This window comes from Triticum aestivum, chromosome 1A (genome assembly GCF_018294505.1).
Source record: "Triticum aestivum cultivar Chinese Spring chromosome 1A, IWGSC CS RefSeq v2.1, whole genome shotgun sequence".
Classification (NCBI taxonomy): Eukaryota; Viridiplantae; Streptophyta; class Magnoliopsida; order Poales; family Poaceae; genus Triticum; species Triticum aestivum.
Window position 1 is genome coordinate 106,770,376 of NC_057794.1, and position 23,797 is coordinate 106,794,172.

The following is a 23,797-nucleotide window of genomic DNA, read 5'->3' on the forward strand; positions in this document are numbered from 1 at the left end:
CCAACCGCCTGCCTCCGCCTCGTCATCCTCTGAACCTCCCCCTACCGCCATTGCTTGCCGCCTGCCACAACCATCCACCTAAAGACCCCCCACCAGGCCACCACCACCACCTGCATCAACTCACAACCCTCACACCCGTCAAGTTTCAGAGTCACAGTCTCGCCGTTGCCGGCACTCCTCAGAGTCCCCGTCTTAGGTCTCGCGCAAAGCCGAAATCGACCGACACTCAAAAAATCAGGTACCTCACGTTTAGCAAACGCAGGAAAAAAAAACAGGTAATGATGTGCTCAGAGAAATGGCCTAGGATTAATTCAATTGAAATCCCCAAATCATGAGACAGCCGCACCGGAGTGGCAAACCAGGAAACAGCGTATGCACAGCGCATAGCCCGTGTTACATAGACACCGTACTACCAGAAACTAGATTGCTAGACTACCATCAATTTGGACTTGCAAAGTAGAGCAAGCTATTGTGAACCATTCTGATATCTACCGGCAGTTTTACAAGATAACAGCTCATCTGCCTTTCATTCCACATGGGTGGAAGCTTCTAGCAAAGGGCACATTCCACGCCCCTGCTTAATGTCATATTGTCCATACTAGACTAATGCAACCAAAAATTCCTATGTTGCCGTGACGAAAGCTGCGCTCATTCTCAGCTTCAGGATCTATTCCTGAAGATCAATTTTACACGTTCAGTCGATATCACATCCAAGATATATATATGGCTGTGCCCAAAGCTGTCTCACTTCCAGTCAAGCTTGCGGGCTTGAAGTTTAGCATATTATGGATCTAGCCTTCTTTGGAGCCAAACGTGATTCCTTATCCTTGTAGCTGCAAGGAAAGACCGGGTTGAGGCCAATTGATGGAGAAAAATGACTCATCCTGCTGTAGAAGGCTCAGAGTCGGTTGTTTTTGTTGTATCCTCAGCATCTTTCATACAGTCGTCTCCAGTTTGATGGCCAGAATCCAGGCTTTCCAGGGCATGTTGTTGTTGATCTGGAGAGCCTGGGCTTGCCTTCCCTACATCATCGTTGCCGTCAGAATTTTTTATGCTTGAAGCAGGTGAGAGTGGTGACTGATTATCTTCTAGCTTGGGCTTCTTTAGAATATTCCCATCTGCATCTTTGCTGTCCAATGAACTTGGGCTCGCCATGGGTATATTTAAGGCTTCATCGGCTTTTACGGGTCGCTTGGGAGATGGCTTATAATCTTTGTCGGAGTCATTATCCACAAGACCACCAGATTTAGGCCTGAAAATGCCAAGAGATGAATGAAACACAAGAAACGAAGTATGTTTAAGAGTACAGAAATTACATGATTAGTACAGAAAATAGGACCCAGAAAAATTGCCGAGTTATCTTCGATGTAAACCAGTAAAAGACAGCACATTAATCTTAAACACAGTACAGCTGGTAATATCCCCAGTTGTCGAAGATGAGATACCTTGCAGGGATGTGATGGATTTCACTTCCATTAGCTGGCTTAACCAGGCATTGTTGATGTGCATGTCTGGTCTGTGCAGCAGAATCTTCTTCATTGCTAAAGGTAAAACAGAAATTTCACGTCGGTTCAGTAAACAATGCAACATCAAGAGTTACAAAAAATGGAACATCTGGAATCCAATCAACCCAGCAACATAAAATAAGCAGCAAATGAGGAAATAAACTTAAGACCTGTCTTTACTGAAATAATCTTCCTCTTCCTTATCAAGACCTCTTTCATCTGCCTTTCTCGTATGATCCACACTGGTAGTTTGCGTTTCCTCAGCAATATCCACGTACTAGCAGGAAACAAAATACCATCATTGTTCATGTCAATAGTACATGGTATACTAATGCCTAACTTGCTAGAGTGACAAAATTGACAGTAATGGCAGAATGCGAGAACAGACAAAGTCTCAACTCTCCACCTCTTGATACTTGAGTTTGAAGGCCTGAATGCTTGTCAGTTGTTCAAACATCAAAAGTTGATCCCAAAAAGACTCAACAACATATACGACGAGGGATTTTAGATTTTCCTGTTCACAAAAATGCATCAGATGGCAAAGCCCAGTAGATAATGGTTTTCCTTTTTTGGAGAGACAAATATTTTTTCCCATACTCGATAACATGTACATGTCAATGGATAAGGATGTACCTTTCTTATGAAGTCCAACAGTTCGAGGACCATGGAGTGTAGCATGTTGTATCTATTCCCATTTTCAACAAATACTTCAATAATTGGTTTCAACGTGTTGAATTCAATGACATGGCTAATTAGAAGCTCGTCCTAGAGAACACAGCAAAAAAACATCTCAAATTAAGATATGACAAGAACATTGCAGTTAGGATATGCTTGCTGGCTGGTAGGCCTATTCTCTAACGATCAGCGATATAAGGTGTACCACACAGTTTTGCTAAAAGAAGCAAGCAACATGATTGACAGACATGTTTACTATTGCCTCCGACGAAGGAAGCTAAATCCTCATCTTGGAATCATCAGTCCTTTTATTCGGCTTTATACCATGCTGTGCTGCACCAGCTGGTACACTTGTGCGTAAAGGGCGGATTCAACTATACAAATCAAGAGAGATTTGCCTTCACTAGTAAAAGTCGCCACCGCTGTTAAATATTTTAAGCTACAAACGACTCTTTTTTGCAGTAATAAGATATGGGGTGCATGTGATGCATATAAGCAAACAAGCATAGGTGTATGATAAACTCGCATGTGGATCATTGGATGAAAGATAGGTTGGATTTGGGTGGTCATGATACTCAACTCTTGAGGACGTGGGAACAATCATAAATATGTTCAGCATGTGAGTGGGTTAATTAAGAAGTTGTCAGTTGTGCTGCAATAATTACATCCCGGTGAATCTGATCCATTATCCAGTGGTCAACATGGAATGCTTGCTAGACTGTATCTAGTTTTAAGTTGGCAGTCATAATGTAGTCAAGAAGGACCAATAGACTTAGTAGTGCGCAGAAGAACCAAAATTTCAATTATATAGTGCTTTTCCTGGATGTAAAGAGCCCTCAATGATGCAATGCTTAATTTATTTATGGGACAAAGTAAATTTCTTACATTTCTGCAAGCACCAATAATAGTACGCATGATTCGGACAGCTGCCACAACCAAAGACCTCTCTCTTCGACGGGTTAGAGTAAGGATCTTCTCCATTGAATTGCTTCCAAAAAAGGTGATCCTGCAAGATTGAGAGCCGCGTGTTAACAAAGACGCCAAAAAAAATGAACAGCTGGGGGGGGGTGGACCGGTGCGACCGAGCATTACTTGATCTTGTAGGGGTGATGACGTGCACAAAAGCATAAGAGCTCACAAATGTTATACAATATTTCAAGCTTCGCAGAATATTCTTCAACTCTTGACGATTCTATTATATTGATCAACTTATCAAAACACTTCTCATAAAATAGCTCGATGAAGTCTCTCTGCAACAGGACAGAGACAAAAATTTCATACCACAATCTAGTTAAACACAAGCATTTGAAAAAATGTAATATTTTGTAATGACCACAAAGCTCATATTGGCTTCTATAAAACAAACATATTAGCTACGTGCATCTACTCATAAACCAAAATGAAGATCAAAAGCATTGGAGAGCAGAGGGGCAGAAACATGAGAAAAACACTATTTCTCGAAGAGATTCATCATACCAAGGATGTGCATTACATAATGTCCTTAATACAAATCATTCCTAAAATCAGGAGATTATACATTTAGAGAATGACAAAAGTACATGATATAAGCTAAAGCATCTTACACATTGTGTAACCGTATCCGCAGTACATCCATCCAGCAGCACCTTCAGAATTTCCAGAAACTGGCAGAGCATTTCGCCACCGAAGTCAGTTGCAATGCCTTCAATCTGAAATTTGATTAACTGTTAGCAGTATCCACAATTATGCTAGAGAAGGCAATTTGAGTTTTGCTAAAAGGATATTCTGAAAAGCATCAGACAAAAAAGCAATCACCTGATAAAAATAACACAATGAACAGGAAAAGGCAAACAGTTTGCATGGATTCGAAGAAGAAAAGAAGATATGCCAAGCAAATACACAATTCAATGTCCAAATGCTCCACTAAAATGTAAGATACTCGCAGTTCACAACAAATGGACAGGACATACCAACAATACAAGAAGGTGCCATGATTTAGGGTGCATTTGGATCCAAAGCTAGATTACACTATTTCTAGCCTTAGCTGGCCAGACCTGTTGTTTTGTAGCAGCACAATGACATTAGCTTTGCCAGGAGAGAGAGAGAGAGAGCAGTTGGGGCACGGAAAACCTTGCCAAGGTAAGAGAGCACAATTGGCTCTCCCTCGACACAAGCTTGAACAGACCCAAGAACACGATGGCTTTACAGGAATGTAATTCACTGCTTGGACCAAAAGTACTGCAACAAATCTGTACGGAGACCAAAATTCACTTACCAGAAGCCCAAGAAGAGAAATGCCTTCTCTAGAACTTTCCTCGTGGTTTGCAATATATGATCTCAGTAAGTTAGGATCTTGAGTAAGATAATGTAGGATGTCTGTCCTGCATTTGCCCAAAAAATGGTGAGACTTAAAAGAATAAGATACAGAAACAACCAAAGAAGAATTCATTCACTGCGCCAGAAGTTACCCAGCTGAGACAAGCACTTTTTCCTGACTCCGCAGCACATCAGAAATTATATCAAAGACACCTCGACTTGCTAGATCCCTGAATAGAGAAACACGATTAGTAAACTACTACAACAGTCTCTAATGATACAGCTTACAAGAAATTGTACTTGAATGATGTTTAGTTAAAATTGACTAAACTGCTCGAGAGGCATGTCTGCATTGCATCAAAAAGGCAAGATAATGATCAAAACACAAACGAGAGGTCAATAGTGTTCCCTTTACGTACATATGCACTATATCCTTTAGCACATCCATACAGTATACTATCAAAAACAATATGTACAATAATAATTTTGGCATAAAGCGTATCGCTAGCAGAGAGTAAACACTCCTGCAAAAAAAAAGCAGAGAGTAAACACAACCCGTAGAAGCGTTGGCTTGTCATAAGTCATCATGTAACTGAAAGGGCTGCAGTCATACACACAGGAATAACTGACAAATGGACAGCATCACCCTATAACCAACAAAAGCTAAGATTGTAATATATTTACCACGAGACTTGGCGACGAATGTGGAACAGAAACCTACTACTAGTATTAGTTATGTTTATCTATCTAAGAATGGGCTTGACAGAGAAGTTATTATAACAAGTGTGAGCCGATCTAGAGGGAGAGAAAGGAAAATGGAAAAGCTGATCCAACTATTTGCTTATTACATCCATAAAATGCTGCCACGAATACCCACCAACTAACAAAGAAAATTTTGCCACGACCATGAACAAAAACCTAGATAATGTCAAGAGAGGCGGGGTAGACCAAAACTTGACATGGGAGGAGTCCGTAAAGGGAGATCTGGAGGACTGGAATATCAACAAAGATTTAGCCATGGACAGGGGTGTGTGGAAATTAGCTATCCATGTGCCAGAACCATGACCTGGTTTCGGTATCTTACGGATTTTAACTCTAGTCTACCCCAACTTGTTTGGGACTGAAAGGCGTTGGTGTTGTTGTTGTTGTTTTTGTTGTCAATGATGAACAAAACCTGATCGAAATGACCATGAATACAGTGTGGCAGGCCCCCAGGTAATATCGTGATAACTGCGATAAATTCCAACAAAACAAAGAAAGAAATTCTGAAGTGCGCAAGAGAAAATACATCATTCATATACCAACCTAGATAGTTGCATTCGTTGAGCAGGCTGCAGACTTGAGCTGACAGTACAAAACTCACGCAGAAACAAGACCTGCAAAGAACAAAATGTTATCCATGTAAATGGCATACAAAAGGAGAACCATTGCTGAATTGAGCGTACACTGGCACGCCACACTCCCCCCAACACACACAATGATATATAATTTCAACATAAAGAACTAGCAGATTGACTAGAAAGGTAATAAGGTACGTAGTACAAAGATACTTTTGGAGCAACTTAGTGCAAAGATTCATAGTCCACACTCATATCAACTCCCAAATGATGGAAGCCAATGCTCAGCAGAGCTCAAATATATTTTCCAATCTAATTTACGATAGTCACGCAACAGTACATGATGAACAAATAAACTACTTCATCTAGACGCTAGCATCATCAAACACATCCTTGGGTTCATGGTTTGTTTCATTTCCTCTAAGTGCCAACTGCCTACAACACATCATGGAACTACTGTGATCCATGAAAGGAATGAACATTCATTAGCCTTTCTTCTTTTCTGGCAGTTCAACAATTGCAACTGAATAGTTCAAACAAGGTTAACAGAACAGATCATAATATAATATAGCCATCATGACTACTATAATCATACATTCTTGCAGGTTCTATACAGAAGGGTGTATCTAAAGAAATAAACAACGAAATGAAATGCTAGTTTCACCAGTTCTCTTTTTGATTCAGCGGAAATATTTGAAGACCTCATAGTAGCAAACAGTCTTTGCATAAAAGAAGTGTCATCCTTCAGTAGACAAACAACCTACAGGAGAATCATAGAGTCCAAAATTACAGAAGGAAATTTTTGTTTAAAGCACGTGAAAACTTGGTATAGTTGAAACACTAACAAAAGCATTGTTCGCATTAATAATTGCGTTAAGGCTTGCCAGAGTAGCTTCATCCAGTCCTTTCGGTAATATAACATCCTGTAGATGACAGGCACTCCGGTTTGAAATAATTAGCACAAAAGTTGGCAACAGAGATCAAATAAACAAAAACTCTAGATGGCGGGGGCAGGGTGGTGCAGCAGAGCACTGACCTTTATATAGCATATTCTGTATGTTTGATGAATCTTTGAAACCACAGAAGCATTTCTAATGGGTATGGCCTATGAGAGAGAAAGCGTCACCTAAAATCATTACAACTCAAACAGTTTAAGATGCATAAAAGATGACACTCGATTTACCTCCTTGAAAACTGCATGCTCCTTCAGGAAAGCACTATGATTTTGCACATTACGATCCTCTGGATCGTCTGTATAGATCAGGACTCGTTAATAAATAAGTAAAGAACAGTGCATGTAGCTCTACAGGTATGTCATTGTGTAGAACACAGCAGAGTTTATAATTTACTGATGTAAAGCACAACTGAGAGGTACAGGGTATAGTGTTTACATTCAAGGACACCAATTATGTCAAGAATAAAATCATCGGAGAAAATCTTGTCAAATATAGCAGCACTGTTCAATAATACTGCACAATCAGAAAAAATGTAAGTAGCAAGCTGAAATAATCTTTGCTGAAGCTTACTAAGTACTATGTACTTACTGATTGCCTTGACTAATCTGAAGATCTTGTGGAGACCATCCATGTCCCCTAAACCCTTGCATGTTCTGAAAAGGTCCACTATCTTGGGGAAAAAATCACGCTGTAACATGTTGTATTAGTGAAACAGATAAGTTCAAAACATCACGGTATACATACATAAATAAATCAAAATTCAGAAAACCTTGTGTGCAGATGCAATTTGTTGACAGTCTAGTTAGCTACATTCATTCCTCATACCAAAATAAAAGCATTCATTTGTCTAGTTTCTACTATACATATGGGGGCTGATTGCACCTACATTGTGCAAGTATGAGAGGATTTTGCGATGAAATTTACACATATAAATTGATTCTATGAAGATATGAAATCCAAGACTTAAAGCTGTGTATATTAAGGCATGTGCCCATTTGAAAATCAGGTTCAAAGTTAAAATATATTAAAAGAGAAAGGAAGCACATATTAAGGTATGTGCCCATTTGAAAATCAGGTGCGAAGTAAAAATATGTAAGAGGAACTTTCTGGCTTTTGGAAGATTTTGTGAAAGCTGACAAACATTTGGAGGATGAATACTTGAAAAACTTATTAGTCTTAAATCTCATCAGCTAATTGCATGATTCATAATTCATTTTTCCTTTGATATCTTGTGAATCAGCCGTATAAGAACAATATGTGAGTTAAACAAATTACATTTTTTATTATGTGTTTAACATTTAAAAAAAAACACTTGATCATGTGTTGGCTCCACAGGATAAATCTCGTTGCGCTGCATTTGACTTAATATTTGCGTCAAATCTACATGTATGCACCTAACTGCAGGGAGAGAAACGTGCTACATACAGCATCATAACCACAAATAAACAAGTCAATGACTTACATCTTTCAATATTAAATCTGTGAGACGTGTCTGCTGCGTCACATCACATAGCAGTATAGTCTGTACATTTGGTGAACAATATTTCAATATTCAGTATGTAAAATATTGTATAATTTTTCAAGAAAAACGAAGGGCCTAAGGGGCGAGAAGCCCCTTGCTACAATTAATATAGAAGAATAAGACACCAGACTTTCAGTCAGGGATGGTCGAACCCTGGTGGGCTGGCTGTATAATTTTTTGAGAATAAAACATTGTATGATTCATTCTGTATGTTTACTACACGCACATTGACCAAGTTGAATCCTACAAATACATGAAGACTCCCCCATGTCCTAAATGACTTCACAATACTTTTGAGCTCCTAATATCTGATAGCAAAGTATATGATGCTTCTACTTGGCAACCGAAAAGATGTCATTAAATAAAGCATCATAAAAACACTAAGTGTTAAAAGGTTTACATGAAAAGAACACTGAAGGTTGCTCACACCTTTAAAATAACAGAGAGACTGGACAATTCAAGAGGAGGAAGTTCAAATGCTAAGGATTTACCTGCAGGTAAAGCAATAACTGATTAATATTCTAAACTTTCTAAGTGATCATCACAAATAAAAAAAAGGATCCTTAGCATGACTTCTCAATTGAATAAATAAACATAAGAATGTAATGTTTCATACAGAGCTTGTGAAATTGAATATAATGTGATCAGGCCACCAAATAATCCACTCAAGAATTAAGCAGAGTTCTTGGGGTTGTTGAATTGAAATGGTAAATCAGTTCCAATAACTCTGTACTGAACATTAGCAATACTAAAGAGATCATGTGCACATATTGCAACATAACAATCAAGAGTTAATTGTAAAGATTACTTTGATACTAAGTTATCAAATACTCCCTCCGTCCCATATTAATTGTCGCTCAAACGGATGTATCTAGACATATTTCAGTGCTAGATACATCCGTTTGAGCGACAATTAATATGGGATGGAGGGAGTACATTATAGAGCACATGTTGCACACAAGAGAATAAGTAGTTACCTACCACGCGAAAGCGAATCTCTTGGAGCTTCTAGAGATTTCACTGTTCGTTGTGGACGAACTTCATGAGCTGCAAGATATGGCAAAATAATTAGAAGGACGAATGAGAATAACCAGACAAAAAACCAACTGATTTAACAAACTCACAGCCAAGGATTTTAGATTGTAGTTCAAGCTGTATGGTACACATATTCTCCCTGCATAAAGCCATCAGAATGCAAATTAGACATGATTAAGCCACTGAAGGGAAGGGACACAGAAATAACACCATTTATTGTTGAATCACCATATGAATGAGCATGATTCGGCTTCTTGAAAGCTCAGTGCTAATTCTAGTGCCTTTTCAGGATCCCTCCATGAGATGATTGTTTCTACCAAATAAAATGGGCAAACCACTGTGTTAGGAGAAAGAAAGAAATGGCTATCAAAAAAAAAAATGATAGCATGCCAGTTCACCTTCTTGTTTCCTGTAGATATCATCAGGTGTAATGTTGTGAAGCAGCAGAGTGTCATTATCCTCTTCATCCACGACAGCAAGAGCGAGATCTTTTGATCCCTAGGTAAGAAAAAAGCTAAGAAAGTAAATCTCGAATGACAAACAATAACGCTTAAAAAGAAAAATCTTGTCACCAACACTGCTTCATGCCTTACTTTTTTCTCAGTGATAAACAGACCAAACTTCACTGTCATGTAGGGATGCAAGCGGGTCGGCCCAATTGGCCACTTTGGTGTTAACTTAAATGGTGGTCCACTTTGCATATCCTATATATCTAAATAGTTGATCCCCACTAACTCTAATTCTCTCAACATGCAACTATGTCACCATGCATGTGAAAAGACCCACCATAGAAAACACTTCACGTGCAACTATGCCAACTCACCATGGCATACCACCATGCATGGGAAAAGACACACGTTAACATACACCATGGATGATACTCATATTCAGTAAATATTCTACAACTATATAGTATAATAAAATACAATAAATTATATTATTTTAGTTTAAATTCTCATAATGTTATCCAAAAACTAATGTTTCATACAACCAAATCTCATTGAAATAATTGAACCAATTTCCACAGCAACACACAGGCGTCATCTCTAGTATACTTTAAAAATATATATCTAGCAAACGCAGGATAAGTCAATGGGTTGGCTCGGCGCACTTGCATCCCTAATGCCATCAGAGGCACTATGAATATGTGTAGTAATATTAAGCTCCCATACTGCAAATATGTTGGCCTGTTCAACTCCAATGTAATTGTACAAAATACAGAAAAACAGAAGGATGATAAAGCCATCAACAACATAGCAAAACTATCAAGATAGAAATAAAATCCAGTAATAGTGTGAATAACGACATGTACATCACCACATGCTTCTAGAAAATTTAAATTATGTGGTGCATCAGCAGAGAAACCATATATAACTAAGAAATATTGTCAAACCATACCTCTATATAGTCAATGGTTACATGACCCGTTCCCTGGTCATCCCACTTCCCATTATCTTCCAACCGGTACACTTTGACACGCTGGAGCAATTTTTAAAGTGTCAAATGTCTTAATGGCTATTGCTTATATAGCATAGCACAAAATGCATAAATAAGGGGGGATAAGATAATAAGTAGATTAACAGTTACAGGCAAAGCATATTGCACATTTGAGTGACCCAGTAAAAAACGGGCCTAGTAAATGAGGTGAAGGATACCATAGTAGTCACGCCAAGCTACTTGTAAAATCTTTACCACACACAGCAGAAAATGATGAACTGTGTGGCATCCTAATTTACCCACTCCAAAACAAACTACTGCTCTGCTATGACTCTGAAATTTCATGCTTGGGAACGTTCAACAACCTACATTTGAATAATCAAACTAATGTCTGGAAAAATACATATCAGTATATAAAGAAACTCAACCAGCACCAAGAAGGCACTAGCACCCGTGGCATTTCAATTAAGAAGATAACCATGGTCACAAGCATACCCCATGGAGACTAAGCCTCGAACACAGTGGGTCGGCACGGACCCGCGCCTTTAGCCAACAGGACGATGCTCGATTCTCTATATCAATAACGCAATACTATAACCCCCTGATTCCCTCTGCCGAAAATAAATGTGATCTACAAATTACTGGAATATAAGTCTTATGAATCTTGACCTATGATTATCCTCCTTACCAAACAGAACCGGATAAGCAGAAATCTAATCATTACAATAAGGAGATAGCAACACTTCTGTGATGGTGATTTTTAATTGAACCAAACAGAGAGCATAGTGGTCTAAATTCCTTACTCAGATCTATTTATGATCCATGGCTGTATTGCACACCAGTAGAGTAGCACCCATACACTATATCCCACTTCTGATGCTCTAATCCCGTTTAAGGCATGAAGTTTGACCTTCTTCTACAAGTAGCTATCCCAATGCAGACATCAGGTTACTAACTGACATATATTTAGATAAAACCTGATAGTTCATACAAGATCGAGCAGGTGTACATGCCATATCCTTGAAGCACGAAGCTCAAAAACAACTAAACAAACATGTTACATGCTTGCTGCTAACCAGCACCTAAGATGCTGAGCAGGAAAATTCCCTTGTGAATAACAACTCCGCAGCAGAAACGGGGTTTCTGTAAATCCTTGTTTGCAGCATAGTAAACAAATTAGCTGAAGCTTGAAATGGAACTAAAAAGTTGCTTTATACATAAAATGTGGCGTGAGCCTTTTTCGGCAAATGGAACTAAAATGTCTTGAGTAAAAACTATTCAGCAAACTGATGTTGCACCGTTCCTCTAGATATACACGAGGCGGCATACTGCATTCACGTGAATGAACTGGACACGTGAAATACCTCTGATACTCCTAATCTCCTATATGGCTATATCGAATCGAAGTATTATAATCTGTAGGTGCTGACTTAAAAAGAAAAACGATTGTATGTGCTAATTAGCAAGAGATCGTCACTTGTAGGGCTTGCTGCTGCAGAAAATCGCACAAAACATAGCGAAGACATCCTAGATTTCTCCAACCAGCCGTGCGCTTGAAAATCCCCAAAACTATGCCCACTCTACACTGTCCCAACATGAACGGAACATCGAATTACCGCCTCTCAGTTCCAGAGGAGCGACCTCGTCAATCCCAGAGCCCGCGGACTTCTAGAAACATCGGGTACCTCGAAATGGGGATCAAACGGGAGCTCCGATGACAGCCCGCGCCCCAAGCCGCAAACCGAAGGCACGGGCGCGCCAAAAAAACTGCCGCGAGTGGATCTACCGCACCAGCTCGCCGCTGGATGCTTCTAGGAACTCCGATGAGGGGCAATAAGCGGGAGGAGCTCACCTTCATGCGCGTGCGCAGCGACTCGCCCTGCCACGCCTCCTTCCTGCCCTGGCCCGGCTTCTCCCCCATCGCGGAGACCCCGCTCGCGTTCCGACGGGGGGACGGTACGGCAGCTTCTCGAATCGCGACGCGGCTAGCAGCGGGAGGAGGATGGAGGCGAAACCCTAACCGCCATTGGCGAGCTCCCTCCCCTCCCCTCGCCTCTCTTCACCTCCCTATCTCTCTCTTTCCCTCCCTCTCCCTCTCGCTCTTGTCTCTCGCTTCGCGGGGTTCTCTTTGCCTTTTCCCTATTGGCCCCCCGAACTTTCTCTCTCTCTTCGTGTAGTAGTACTGTACTACGTTTTACTCGCGGACTGGAAAAATGCAGGGTGGGAAGAGGGAAATAGGAGCCTAGGATATTTATTTGCGGTGCCGCGGGTCTTTTTTTTTACAGTAGACAGACTTTTTTCTAAAGCAACAGATTTATTCGGACATATTGTTTACAAGTGAATGAGAAATAAAATCAGGAATTATAGATTCCCAAAACAAAGACGATTTTTCACTACGAGTTCTTAGCTAGGCTATGAGCTACTTCATTAGCTTCACGTGGGCAGTGTGTGTAAGGGCCAGTTCTTTTGGATAATTCTGCTAGAATCACCCTCCTCATCAGCTTTTTTCAGAATCGTCAATAAATATGTTTTTCACAATCCTATCTAATTAGATCTTAACATAATAAAATCGTAAAAAAGTGAAGTGACGATTCTGAGAGAAGCTGGGGAAGGGGGCGATTCTTCAGAATCACCCAAAAGAACTGGCGCTAAGAAACAATTACGAAGTCTATTGCTAATTGTTTGCACTCGAGCACCATTGCAACATCTGAGCCAACATATGTATCTGGTTGTTGCACCCCTTCCACCACAAAGCTAGTATCGGACTCGATGATCATTTTGTTGCAACCGACCCTCTCTACTAGATATAGTTTGTTCTGAATTGCTCTCATCTTAGCAGAATCAATACCGACCACATGAGGAACAAACCATGTTGCAACCGCAATAAAATTTCCTCTCCAACCCCGAGCAATAGCACCAGTTGCACCAGATAAAGTTTCAGCTTAGAACGTCGCGTCGACGACTTGTCGTTGATTTTAACCACATCACTAGTCGGTTTCTTCAACATATGCTCATGGATCCTCATCGGCTATCCAGCCGTATAAGCCCGGTACAGTTCGTTGCCAAAACCTTAATAGAGATTGCAGCTCTGTTAGGGGTCTGGATTGGTTCACTTTAACATGTTGACGTTGTTGCCACCATAGGAACAAGGCGGCTACCATCATAGGTTCCGCAGCAGGCAGTCTGTCAATTACTCCATTCATCTGACACGGGATTTCAGCAGTTATAGATATTGAGCGATCATGTCGTACTGCTTCCTCTACCCTGTCCTTCACCCCTAGATCTGACCAAACCTCCATTGCTCTCTTATAGGTAAACATACAATGTTGGATGTAGGAACGAAGTATGTCTACCAGAGGGGGTGAATGGGAGTTTTAAAATTTCTTTCAGAAATCTCAAAAGCTTCGGAACCCAACAGCGGAGCGAATGAAAAACAAAGTACAGCGAGCTAAAACAAACTACCGAAAGGAAACTAAAACATGCATCGAGACAAATCACATGATCGAAAGTAAATAGGAGTAGCAGGGGTAACCAAGTGATGCTCGATGGCGACAGGGTGTTTGTTCGACCAGTTCGTCCTTCTGCACAAGGACTACGTCTGGTTGAAGGGGTTGTAACTTAACACGGAATATATGATGGAAATATGCCCTAGAGGCAATAATAAAATGGTTATTATTATATTTCCTAAATCAGGATAAAGGTTTATTATTCATGCTAGAATTGTATTGATCGGAAACTTAAATACATGTGTGAATACATAAACAAATACCGTGTCCCTAGTAAGTCTCTACTAGACTAGCTGGTTAATCAAAGATGGTTAAGGTTCCCTAACCATGGACATGAGTTGTCATTTGATAAAGGGATCACATCATTAGGAGAATGATGTGATGGACAAGACCCATCCGTTAGCTTAGCATAATGATCGTTCAATTTTATTGCTATTGTTTTTTCATGTCAAATACATATTCCTAAGACTATGAGATTATGCAACTCCCAGATACCGGAGGAATACCTTGTGTGTTATCAAACGTCACAACGTAACTGAGTGATCATAAAGATGCAGCTATCTCCGAAGGTGTTTGTTGGGTTGGCATAGATCGACATTAGGATTTGTCACTCCGAGTATCGGAGAGGTATCTTTGGGCCCTCTCGGTAATACACATCATAAGCTTGCAAGCAAATGACTAATGAGTTAGTCACGAGGTGATGTATTACGGAACGAGTAAAGAAACTTGCCAGTAACGAGATTGAACTAGGTATAAAGATATCGACTATCGAATCTTAGGCAAGTAACATACCGATGGACAAAGGGAATTACATATGTTGTCATAACGGTTGGACCGATAAAGATCTTCATAGATGTTGGGGAACGTAGTAATTTCAAAAAAAAATCCTACGCACACGCAAGATCATGGTGATGCATATCAACGAGAGGGGAGAGTGTCGTCCACGTACCCTCGTAGACCGTAAGCGGAAGCATTATGAAAACGCGATTGATGTAGTCGTACGTCTTCACGATCCGACCGATCCAAGTACCGAACACACAGCACCTCCGAGTTCAGCACACGTTCAGCTCGGTGACGTCCCACGAACTCACGATCCAGCAGAGCTTCGAGGGAGAGTTCCATCAGCACGATGGTGTGATGACGGTGATGATGATGCTACCGACGCAGGGCTTCGCCTAAGCACCAGTACGATATGACCGAGGTGGATTATGGTGGAGGGGGGCACCACACAAGGATAAAAGATCAACGTGTGTGTCTTGGGGTGCCCCCCTGCCCCGTATATAAAGGAGCAAGGGAGGAGGCCGGCCGGCCCTAGCAGGGCGCACCAAGAGGAGGAGTCCTCCTCCTAGTGGGAGTAGGACTCCCCTTTCCTAGTCCCACTAGGAGGGGGAGGAAAGAGTGGGAGAGGGGAAAGGCAAGCCCCCCCTTCCTTGTCCTATTCGGGCTCAAGGGGAGGGGGCACGGCCTGCCATGGCTGGCCCCTCTCTCTCTCTCTTCACTAGGGCCCATCAAGGCCCATTAGCCCCCGGGGGTTCCGGTAACCCCCCGACACTCCGGTAAAATCCCGATTTCACCCGAAACTATTCCGATGTCCAAATATAGGCTTCCAATATATCAATCTTTATGTATCGACCATTTCGAGACTCCTCGTCATGTCCGTGATCATATCCGGGACTCCGAACTACCTTCGGTTCATCAAAACACATAAACTCATATTACCTATCGTCACCAAACGTTAAGCGTGCGGACCCTACGGGTTCGAGAACTATGTAGACATGACCGAGACACGTCTCCGGTCAATAACCAATAGCGGAACCTGGATGCGCATATTGGCTCCTACATATTCTACGAAGATCTTTATCGGTCAAACTACATAACAACATACGTTGTTCCTTTTGTCATCGGTATGTTACTTGCCCGAGATTCGATCGTCGGTATCTCAATACCTAGTTCAATCTCGTTACCGGCAAGTCTCTTTACTCGTTCCATAATACATCATCCACAACTAACTCATTAGTTGCATTGCTTGCTAGGCTTATAGTGATGTGCATTGCCGAGAGGGCCCAGAGATACCTCTCCGACAATCGGAGTGACAAATCCTAATCTCGATCTATGCCAACTCAACAAGTACCATCGGAGACACCTGTAGAGCACCTTTATAATCACCCAGTTATGTTGTGACGTTTGGTAGCACACAAAGTGTTCCTCCGGTATTCGGGAGTTGCATAATCTCATAGTCATAGGAACATGTATAAGTCATGAAGAAAGCAATAGCAATATACTAAACAATCAAATGCTAAGCTAACGGAATGGGTCAAGTCAATCACATCATTCTCTAATGATGTGATCCCGTTAATCAAATGACAACTCATGTCCGTGGCTAGGAAACTTAACCATATTTGATTCAACGAGCTAGTCAAGTAGAGGCATACTAGTGACGCTATGTTTGTCTATGTATTCATACATGTATTAAGTTTTCGGTTAATACAATTCTAGCATGAATAATAAACATTTATCATGATATAAGGAAATATAAATAACAACTTTATTATTGCCTCTAGGGCATATTTCCTTCAGTCTCCCACTTGCACTAGAGTCAATAATCTAGATTACACAGTAATGATTCTAACACCCATGAAGTCTTGGTGCTGATCATGTTTTGCTCGTGAGAGAGGCTTAGTCAATGGGTCTGCAACATTCAGATCCGCATGTATCTTGCAAATCTCTATGTCTCCCTCCTTGACTTGGTCGCGGATGGAATTGAAGTGTCTCTTGATGTGCTTGGTTCTCTTGTGAAATCTGGATTCCTTTGCCAAGGCAATTGCACCAGTATTGTCACAAAAGATTTTCACTGGACCTGATGCACTAGGTATGACACCTAGATCAGATATGAAATCCTTCATCCAGACTCCTTCATTTTCTGCTTCCGAAGCAGCTATGTACTCCGCTTCACACGTAGATCCCACCACGACGCTTTGCTTAGAACTGCACCAACTGATAGCTCCACCGTTCAATATAAACACGTATCCGGTTTGTGACTTAGAGTCATCCGGATCACTGTCAAAGCTTGCATTGACGTAACCATTTACGACGAGCTCTTTGTCACCTCCATAAACGAGAAACATATCCTTAGTCCTTTTCAGGTATTTTAGGATGTTCTTGACCGCTGTCTAGTGATCCATTCCTGGATTTACTTTGGTACCTCCCTGCTAAACTAATAACAAGGCACACATCACCTCTGGTACACAGCATTGCATACATGATAGAGCCTATGGCTGAGGCATAGGGAGCATCTTTCATTTTCTCTCTATCTTCTGTAGTGGTCGGGCATTGAGTCTGACTCAACTTCACACCTTGTAACACAAGCAAGAACCCTTTATTTGCTTGATCCATTTTGAACTTCTTCAAAACTTTATCAAGGTATATGCTTTGTGAAAGTCCAATTAAGCGTCTTGATCTATCTCTATAGATCTTGATGCCCAATATATAAGCAGCTTCACCGAGGTCTTTCATTCAAAAACTCTTATTCAAGTATCATTTTATGCTATCCAGAAAGTATATATCATTTCCAATCAAAATGTCATCCACATATAATATTAGAAATGCTATAGATCTCCCACTCACTTTCTTGTAAATACAGGCTTCTCCAAAATCTTGCAACCATTTACGACGAGCTCTTTGTCACCTCATAAACGAGAAACATATCCTTAGTCCTTTTCAGGTATTTTAGGATGTTCTTGACCGCTGCCCAGTGATCCATTCCTGGATTTACTTTGGTACCTCCCTGCTAAGCTAATAACAAGGCACACATCATGTCTGGTACACATCATTGCATACATGACAGAGCCTATGGCTGAGGCATAAGGAACATCTTTCATTTTCTCTCTATCTTCTGTAGTGGTCGGGCATTGAGTCTGACTCAACTTCACACCTTGTAACATAGGCAAGAACCCTTTATTTGCTTGATCCATTTTGAACTTCAAAACTTTATCAAGGTATGTGCTTTGTGAAAGTCCAATTAGGCGTCTTGATCTATCTCTATAGATCTTGATGCCCAATATATAAGCAGCTTCACCGAGGTCTTTCATTGAAAAACTCTTATTCAAGTATCCTTTTATGCTATCCGGAAATTCTATATCATTTCCAATCAACAATATGTCATCCACATATAATATTAGAAATGCTATAGATCTCCCACTCACTTTCTTGTAAATACAGGCTTCTCCAAAGGTCTGTATAAAACCATATGCTTTGATCACACTATCAAAACGTTTATTCCAACTCCGAGATGCTTGCACCAGTCCATAGATGGATCGATGGAGCTTGCACACTTTGTTAGCATACTTTGGATCGATAAAACCTTCAGGTTGCATCATATACAACTCTTCTTCCAGAAATCCATTCAGGAATGCAGTCTTTACATCGATTTGCCAATTTTCATAATCATAAAATGCGGCAATAGCTAACATGATTTGGACGGACTTAAGCATCGCTACGAGTGAGAAAGTCTCATTGTAGTCAACTCCTTGAACTTGTCGAAAACCTTTCGCAACAAGTCAAGCTTTGTAGACAGTAACATTACCGTCAGCGCCAGTCTTCTTCTTGAAGATCCATTTATTCTCGATGGCTTGCCGATCATCGGGCAAGTCAACCAAAGTCCACACTTTGTTCTCATACATGCATCCCATCTCAGATTTCATGGCCTCAAGCCATTTTGCGAAATCTGGGCTCATCATCGCTTCCTCATAGTTCGTAGGTTCATCATGGTCAAGTAACATGGCCTCCAGAACAGGATTACCGTACCACTCTGGTGCGGATCTTACTCTGGTTGACCTACAAGGTTCGATAGTAACTTAATCTGAAGTTACATGATCATCATCATTAGCTTCCTCACTAATTGGTGTAGTAGTCAGAGGAACAGATTTCTATGATGAACTACTTTCCAATAAGGGAGCAGGTACAGTTACCTCATCAAGTTCTACTTTCCTCCCACTCACTTCTTTCGAGAGAAACTCCTTCTCTAGAAAGGATCCATTCTTAGCAACGAATGTCTTGCCTTCGGATCTGTGATAGAAGGTGCACCCAACAGTCTCCTTTGGGTATCCTATGAAGACACATTTCTCCGATTTGGGTTCGAGCTTATCAGGTTGAAGCTTTTTCACATAAGCATTGCAACCCCAAACTTTAAGAAATGACAACTTTGGTTTCTTGCCAAACCACAGTTCACAAGGCGTCGTCTCAACGGATTTAGATGGTGCCCTATTTAACGTGAATGCAGCCGTCTCTAAAGCATAACCCCAAAATGATAGCGGTAAATCAGTAAGAGACATCATAGATCGCACCATATCTAGTAAAGTACGATTACGACATTCGGACACACCATTACGATGTGGTGTTCCGGGTGGCGTGAGTTGCGAAACTATTACACATTGTGTTAAATGAAGACTAAACTCGTAACTCAAATATTCTCCTCCACGATCAGATCATAGAAACTTTATTTTCTTGTTACGATGATTTTCCACTTCACTCTGAAATTCTTTGAACTTTTCAAATGTTTCAGACTTATGTTTCATCAAGTAGATATACCCATATCTGCTCAAATCATCTGTGAAGGTGAGAAAATAACGATACCCGCCGCGAGCCTCAACATTCATTGGACCACATACATCAGTATGTATGATTTCCAACAAATCTGTTGCTCGATCCATTGTTCCGGAGAACAGCGTTTTAGTCATCTTGCCCATGAGGCATGGTTCGCAAGTACCAAGTGATTCATAATCAAGTGATTCGAAAAGTCCATCAGAATGGAGTTTCTTCATGCGCTTTACACCAATATGACCTAAACGGCAGTGCCACAAATAAGTTGCACTATCATTATCAACTCTGCATATTTTAGCATCAATATTATGAATATCTGTATCACTGTCGAGATTCATCAAAAATAGACCACTCTTCAAGGGTGCATGACCATAAAAGATATTACTCATATAAATAGAACAACCATTATTCTCAGATTTAAATGAATAACCATCTCGCATCAAACAAGATCCAGATATAATGTTCATGCTCAACGCTGACACCAAATAACAATTATTCAGGTCTAAAATTAATCCCGAAGGTAGATGTAGAGGTAGCGTGTCGACCGCGATCACATCGACTTTGGAACCATTTCCCACGCGCATCGTCACCTCGTCCTTAGCCAATCTTCGCTTAATCCGTAGTCCCTATTTCGAGTTGCAAATATTAGCAACAGAACCAGTATCAAATACCCAGGTGCTACTGCGAGCATTAGTAAGGTACACATCAATAACATGTATATCACATATACCTTTGTTCACCTTGCCATCCTTCTTATCCGCCAAATACTTGGGGAAGTTCCGCTTCCAATGACCAGTCCCTTTGTAGTAGAAGCACTCAGTCTCAGGCTTAGGTCCAGACTTGGGCTTCTTCACTTGAGCAACAACTTGCTTGCCATTCTTCTTGAAGTTCCCCTTCTTCCCTTTACCCTTTTTCTTGAAACTGGTGGTCTTGTTGACCATCAACACTTAATGCTCCTTCTTGATTTCTACCTCCGCAGACTTTAGCATTGCGAAGAGCTGGGGAATTGTCTTATCCATCCCTTGCATATTATAGTTCATCACGAAGCTCTTGTATCTTGGTGGCAGTGATTGAAGAATTCTGTCAATGACACTATCATCCAAAAGATTAACTCCCAGTTGAATCAAGTGATTATTATACTCACACATTTTGAGTATATGCTCACTGACAGAACTATTTTCCTCCATCTTGTAGTTGTAGAACTTATTGGAGACTTCATATCTCTCAATCCGGGCATTTGATTGAAATATTAACTTCAACTCCTGGAACATCTCGTATGCTCCATGATGTTCAAAACGTCATTGAAGTCCCGGTTCTAAGCCGTAAAGCATGGCACACTAAACTATCGAGTAGTCATCAGCTTTGCTCTGCCATACGTTCATAATATCTAGCATTGCTCCTGCAGCGGGTTTGGCACCTAGCGATGCTTCCAGGACGTAATTCTTCTGTGCAGCAATGAGGACAATCCTCAAGTTATGGACCCAGTCCGTGTAATTGCTACCATCATCTTTCAACTTTGCTTTCTCAAGGAACGCATTAAAATTCAACGGAACAACAGCACGGACCATCTATCTACAACAACATAGACATGCAAAATACTACCAGGTACTAAGTTCATGATAAATTAAAGTTCAATTAATCAAATTACTTAAGAACTCCCACTTAGACAGACATCCCTCTAATCATCTAAGTGATCACGTGATCCATATCAACTAAACAATGTCCGATCATCACGTGAGATGGAGTAGTTTTCAATGGTGAACATCACTATGTTGATCATATCTACTATATGATTCATGCTCGACCTTTCGGTCTCAGTGTTCCGAGGCCATATCTGCATATGCTATGCTCGTCAAGTTTAACCCGAGTATTCTGCGTGTGCAAAACTGGCTTGCACCCGTTGTATGTGAACGTAGAGCTTATCACACCCGATCATCACGTGGTGTCTCGGCACGAAGAACTTTCACAACGGTGCATACTCAGGGAGAACACTTATACCATGAAATTTAGTGAGAGATCATCTCATAATGCTACCGTCGATCTAAGCAAAATAAGATACATAAAAGATAAACATCACATCCAATCAATATAAGTGGTATGATATGGCCATCATCATCTTGTGCCTTTGATCTCCATCTCTAAAGCACCGTCATGATCACCATCGTCACCGGCGCGACACCTTGATCTCCACCGTAGCATCGTTGTCGTCTCGCCAACTATTGCCTCTAAGACTATCGCTACCGCTTAGTGATAAAGTAAAGCAATTACGTGGCGATTGCATTTCATACAATAAAGCGACAACCATATGGCTCTTGCCAGTTGCCGATAACTCTGTTACAAAACATGATCATATCATACAATAAAATTTAGCATCATGTCTTGACCATATCACATCACAACATGCCCTGCAAAAACAAGTTAGACGTCCTCTACTTTGTTGTTGCAAGTTTTACGTGGCTGCTACGGGCTGAGCAAGAACCATTCTTACCTACGCATCAAAACCACAACGATATTTCGTCAAGTATGTGATGTTTTAACCTTCACAAGGACCGGGCGTAGCCACACTCGATTCAACTAAATTTGGAGAAACTGACACCCGCCATCCACCTGTGCGTGAAGCACGTCGGTAGAACCAGTCTCGCATAAGCGTACGCGTAATGTCGGTCCGGGCCGCTTCATCCAACAATACCGCCGAATCAAAGTATGACATGCTGGTAAGTAGTATGACTTGTATCGCCCACAACACGTTTGTTTCTACTCGTGCATATAACATCTACGCATAAACCTGGCTCGGATGCCACTGTTGGGGAACGTAGTAATTTCAAAAAATTCCTACGCACACGCAAGATCATGGTGATGCATAGCAATGAGAGGGGAGAGTGTCGTCCACGCACCCTCGTAGACCGTCAGCGGAAGCATTATGACAACGCGGTTGATGTAGTCGTACGTCTTCACGATCCGACCGATCCAAGTACCGAACACACGGCGCCTCCGAGTTTAGCACACGTTCAGCTCGGTGACGTCCCACGAACTCACGATCCAGCAGATCTTCGAGGGAGAGTTCCGCCAGCACGACGGCATGATGACGGTGATGATGATGCTACCAACATAGGGCTTCGTCTAAGCACCGCTACGATATGACCGAGGTGGATTATGGTGGAGGGGGCACCACACACGGCTAAAAGATCAACCGATCAACTTGTGTGTCTTGGGGTGCCCGCATGCCCCCGTATATAAAGGAGCAAGGGGGAGGCCGGCTGGCCTTAGCAGGGCGCGCCAAGAGGAGTCCTCCTCCTAGTGGGAGCAGGACTCCCCTTTCCTAGTCCCACTAGGAGGGGGAAGGAAAGAGTGGGAGAGGGGAAAGGCAAGGGGGGCGCCGCCCCCCCTTCATTGTCCTATTCGGACTCAAGGGGAGGGGACACGTGGCTTGCCATGGCCGCCCCTCTCTCTCTCCACTAGGGCCCATCAAGGCCCACTAGCCCCCCCCCCCCGGGGGGGGTCTGGTAACCCCTCGGCACTCCGGTAAAATCCCGATTTCACTGGAACTATTCCGATGTCCAAATATAGGCTTCCAATATATCAATCTTTATGTCTCGACCATTTCGAGACTCCTCGTCATGTCCGTGATCATATCTGGGACTTTGAACTACCTTTGGTTCATCAAAACACATAAACTCATATTACCGATCGTCACCGAATGTTAAGCGTGCGGACCCTACGGGTTCGAGAACTATGCAGACATGACCGAGACACGTCTTCGGTCAATAACCAATAGCGGAACCTGGATGCTCATATTGGCTCTTACATATTCTATGAAGATGTTTATCGGTCAAACTGCATAACAACATACGTTGTTCCCTTTGTCATCGGTATGTTACTTGCCCGAGATTCGATCGTCGGTATCTCAATACCTAGTTCAATATCATTACCG

The 23,797-nt window shown here is 41.5% G+C and overlaps 1 protein-coding gene across 1 annotated transcript; it reads right to left on the minus strand.

Moving 5' to 3' along the window:
- Positions 1-284: 284 nt before the first annotated feature.
- On the minus strand, positions 285-12,917 carry LOC123039094 (serine/threonine-protein phosphatase 4 regulatory subunit 3). Its single transcript, XM_044462391.1, has 25 exons — positions 12,615-12,917; positions 10,724-10,804; positions 9,724-9,823; positions 9,554-9,638; positions 9,415-9,464; positions 9,272-9,337; positions 8,720-8,781; positions 8,231-8,290; positions 7,357-7,456; positions 7,204-7,281; positions 6,996-7,063; positions 6,849-6,917; positions 6,658-6,735; positions 6,477-6,572; positions 5,781-5,851; positions 4,628-4,705; positions 4,435-4,540; positions 3,764-3,868; positions 3,273-3,430; positions 3,066-3,186; positions 2,139-2,270; positions 1,912-2,019; positions 1,676-1,782; positions 1,446-1,541; positions 285-1,252 (listed from the first exon to the last, which is right to left on the minus strand). The coding sequence occupies exons 1-25, from the start codon at positions 12,681-12,683 to the stop codon at positions 880-882; spliced, it is 2,517 nt and encodes an 838-aa protein (XP_044318326.1). The 5' UTR covers positions 12,684-12,917; the 3' UTR covers positions 285-879.
- Between the last annotated feature and the right edge of the window lie 10,880 nt (positions 12,918-23,797).

Bases quoted from the DNA above. Each gene is read 5' to 3' on its own strand.
- LOC123039094 (XM_044462391.1), bottom strand. From the start codon at position 12,683: ATGGGGGAGAAGCCGGGCCAGGGCAGGAAGGAGGCGTGGCAGGGCGAG. The intron at 10,805-12,614 runs GTGAGCTCCTCC...AAATTGCTCCAG, and splicing joins CGCTGCGCACGCGCATGAAG to CGTGTCAAAGTGTACCGGTT. The intron at 7,064-7,203 runs GTAAACACTATA...TGATCTATACAG, and splicing joins CATAATTGGTGTCCTTGAAT to ACGATCCAGAGGATCGTAAT.